We start from the raw sequence: 4,139 nt of genomic DNA, 5'->3' as shown, positions 1-4,139 counted from the left end.
AGGCCTGGTACTAGACTAGGACCAGACCTAGACCAGGAACTAGACTAGGACCAGACCCAGACCAGGAACTAGACCAGGGCAAGACCTAGACCAGGAACTAGACCAGGGCAAGACCTAGACCAGGAACTAGACCAGGGCAAGACCTAGACCAGGACCAGACCCAGACCAGGGCCAGACCTAGACCAGGAACTAGACTAGGGCCAGACCTAGACTAGGAACTAGACCAGGACCAGACCTAGACCAGGAACTAGATTAGGACCAGACCCAGACCAGGGCCAGACCTAGACCAGGAACTAGACTAGGGCCAGACCTAGACTAGGAACTAGACCAGGACCAGACCTAGACCAGGAACTAGACCAGGGCCAGACCTAGACTAGGAACTAGACCAGGGCCAGACCTAGACCAGGGTCAAACGTAGACCAGGAACTGAGACTAGGACAAGACCTAGACCAGGAACCAGGACCCAGATCTAAACCTGGGCCCAGCCAACATCACTCTCCTTTCCACTGTTCTCTTCTGCATCCAGACCAGGATGGTCACCTGGAGCCTTCATCCTCCACCGGTCTGGCTGGCGCCGGTCTGGCTGAGGCCTGGAGGGAGTGAGGCTTAGAGGCCTGGAGGGAGAGAGGCCTGGAGGGAGAGAGGGTTAGAGTCCTGGAGGGAGAGAGGGTTAGAGGCCTGGAGGGAGAGAGGGTTGGAGGCCTGGAGGGAGAGAGGGCTGGAGGGCCCATGTCTTTGTCTCTTCCCCTGGTTTGGGAGGGGTAAGAGAGGGAGGAAGCTGTGCTAGGTGCGGAGGATGGACGGGTGGATCGAGGGGTGCAGTGATGGCATCTAGCTCCTCTCTTCTGCTCCTCTTCATCCTCCTCTCTTCGTCCTCCTCCTCATCACTTGTTCTCGATGAGAGACTGGACCTTGTGCACCAGCTCTCTGGCGATCTGAAGGATGTGCTGCACATCATGACGTTCTGCCATCTCTGTTATACACACACACACGCACACGCACACAGGCAACACACACACACACACAGGCAACACACACGCACACACGCACATGCACAAAGTCAGGGAGACTGTTTTATACACGCACAAAGTCAGGGAGACTGTTTTATACACACAACACAGGAAGTCAGGGAGGCTGTTTTATAAACACACACACAGGAAGTCAGGGGGACTGTTTTATACACACACACACAGGAAGTCAGGGAGACTGTTTTATACACACAGGAAGTCAGGGAGATTGTTTTATACACACACAGGAAGTCGGGGAGATTGTTTATTAAACACACACACAGGAAGTCAGGGAGACTGTTTTATACACACAGGAAGTCAGGGGAACTGTTTTATAAAAACACACACAGGAAGTCAGGGGGACTGTTTTCTAAACACACACACAGGAAGTCAGAGAGACTGTTTTATAAACACACACACAATCTGCCTACACTTTTCTGCTTTATCCCAACATATACCACGTCTAGGGTCCTAAGTGTTTTATAAACACAGGAAGTCAAGGAGACTGTTTTATAGACACAGGAAGTCAGGGAGAATATTTTATAAACACAGGAAGTCAGGGAGACTGTTTTAGACACAAGAAGTCAGGGAGACTTTTTTATAGACACAGGAAGTCAGGGAGACTGTTTTATAAACACAGGAAGTCAGGGAGACTGTTTTACAGACACAGGAAGTCAGGGAGACTGTTTTATACAGACAGGAAGTCAGGGAGACTGTTTTATAGACACAGGAAGTCTGGGAGAATATTTTATAAACACAGGAAGTCAGGGAGATTGTTTTATAAACACACACACAGGAAGTGAGGGAGATGGTTTTATAAACACAGGAAGTCAGGGAGGCTGTTTTATAAACACAGGAAGTCAGGGAGACTGTTTTATAAACACACACACAGGAAGTCAGGGAGATTGTTTTATAAACACAGGAAGTCAGGGAGAATATTTTATAAACACAGGAAGTCAGGGAGATTGTTTTATAAACACACACACAGGAAGTCAGGGAGTCTGTTTTATAAACACACACACAGGAAGTCAGGGAGACTGTTTTATAAACACAGGAAGTCAGGGAGACTGTTTTATAAACACAAACAGATACAGGAAGTCAAGGGGACTGTTTTATACACACAGAAATTCAGGGCGTCTGTTTTATAAACAATAATACACACATGAAGTCGGGGGGACTGTTTTATACACACAGGAAGTCATGGAGATTGTTTAATAAACACAGGAAGTCAGGGAGAATGTTTTATAAACAAATGAAGTCAGGGAGGCTGTTTTATAAACACACACACAGGAAGTCAGGGAGATTGTTTAATAAACACAGGAAGTCAGGGAGAATGTTTTATAAACACACACACAGGAAGTCAGGGAGAAGGTTTTATAAACACACACACAGGAAGTCAGGGAGACTGTTTTATAAACACAGGAAGTCAGGGAGAATATTTATAAACACAGGAAGTCAGGGAGAATGTTTTATAAACACACACACAGGAAGTCAGGGAGAATGTTTTATAAACACACACACAGGGAGTCAGGGAGACTGTTTTATAAACACACACACAGGAAGTCAGGGAGTCTGTTTTATAAACACACACACAAGAAGTCAGGGAGAATGTTTTATAAACACAGGAAGTCAGGGAGAATGTTTTATAAAGACAGGAAATCAGGGAGTCTGTTTTATAGACAAAAATACACACAGGAAGTCAGGGGGACTGTTATATACACACAGGAAGTCAGGGAGCCTGTTTTATAAACAAAAACACACACAGGAAGTCAGGGACACTGTTTTATACACACAGGAAGTCAGGTCGACACACACAGGAAGTCAGGGAGACTGTTTATGAACACACACGCAGGAAGTCAGGGAGGCTGTTTTATAAACACACACACAGGAAGTCTGGGAGAAGGTTTTATAAACACACACACAGGAAGTCAGGGAGATTGTTTAATAAACACAGGAAGTCAGGGAGATTGTTTAATAAACACAGGAAGTCAGGGAGGCTGTTTTATAAACACACACACAGGAAGTCAGGGAGAATGTTTTATAAACACACACACAAGAAGTCAGGGAGAATGTTTTATAAACACAGGAAGTCAGGGAGAATGTTTTATAAAGACAGGAAGTCAGGGAGTCTGTTTTATAAACAAAAATACACACAGGAAGTCAGGGGGACTGTTTTATACACACAGGAAGTCAGGGAGCCTGTTTTATAAACAAAAACACACACAGGAAGTCAGGGACACTGTTTTATACACACAGGAAGTCAGGGAGCCTGTTTTATAAACACAAACACACACAGGAAGTCAGGGACACGGTTTTATACATACAGGAAGTCAGGTCGACACACACAGGAAGTCAGGGAGACTGTTTATGAACACACACGCAGGAGGAAGTCAGGGAGGCTGTTTTATAAACACACACAGGAAGTCAGGGAGATTGTTTAATAAACACAGGAAGTCAGGGAGACTGTTTTATAAACACACACACAGGAAGTCAGGGAGAATGTTTTATAAACACACACACAGGAAGTCAGGGAGATTGTTTAATAAACACAGGAAGTAAGGGAGGCTGTTTTATAAACACACACACAGGAAGTCAGGGAGATTGTTTAATAAACACAGGAAGTCAGGGAGACTGTTTTATAAACAAACACACAGGAAGTCAGGGAGATTGTTTTATAAACACAGGAAGTCAGGGAGTCTGTTTTATAAACACACACACAGGAAGTCAGGGAGAATGTTTTATAAACACACACACATGAAGTCAGGGAGACTGTTTTATAAACACAGGAAGTCAGGGAGAATATTTTATAAACACAGGAAGTCAGGGAGAATGTTTTATAAACACACACACAGGAAGTCAGGGAGAATGTTTTATAAACACACACACAGGAAGTCAGGGAGTCTGTTTTATAAACACACACACAGGAAGTCAGGGAGACTGTTTTATAAACACAGGAAGTCAGGGAGAATGTTTTATAAAGACAGGAAGTCAGGGAGACTGTTTTATAAACACACACACAGGAAGTCAGGGAGAATGTTTTATAAACACACACACATGAAGTCAGGGAGACTGTTTTATAAACACAGGAAGTCAGGGAGAATATTTTATAAACACAGGAAGTCAGGGAGAATG

At 44.6% G+C, this 4,139-nt stretch overlaps 1 protein-coding gene across 3 annotated transcripts in view; it reads right to left on the bottom strand.

Moving 5' to 3' along the window:
* Positions 1–267: 267 nt before the first annotated feature.
* Positions 268–4,139, bottom strand: part of LOC123992488 (small G protein signaling modulator 2-like) — a 210,185-nt gene continuing 206,313 nt past the window's right edge. For all 3 annotated transcript variants that reach the window (XM_046293656.1, XM_046293657.1, XM_046293658.1), the window contains one exon: positions 268–973. In XM_046293656.1, the coding sequence (XP_046149612.1) occupies positions 885–973 (89 nt within the window). In that variant the 3' untranslated portion in view covers positions 268–884. The remainder of the gene's footprint in view (positions 974–4,139) is intronic.

Source organism: Oncorhynchus gorbuscha, linkage group LG13 (genome assembly GCF_021184085.1).
Source record: "Oncorhynchus gorbuscha isolate QuinsamMale2020 ecotype Even-year linkage group LG13, OgorEven_v1.0, whole genome shotgun sequence".
Taxonomy (NCBI): Eukaryota; Metazoa; Chordata; class Actinopteri; order Salmoniformes; family Salmonidae; genus Oncorhynchus; species Oncorhynchus gorbuscha.
The sequence above is the reverse complement of the archived record's forward strand: the minus strand, read 5'-3'. Positions and strand labels throughout refer to the sequence as shown.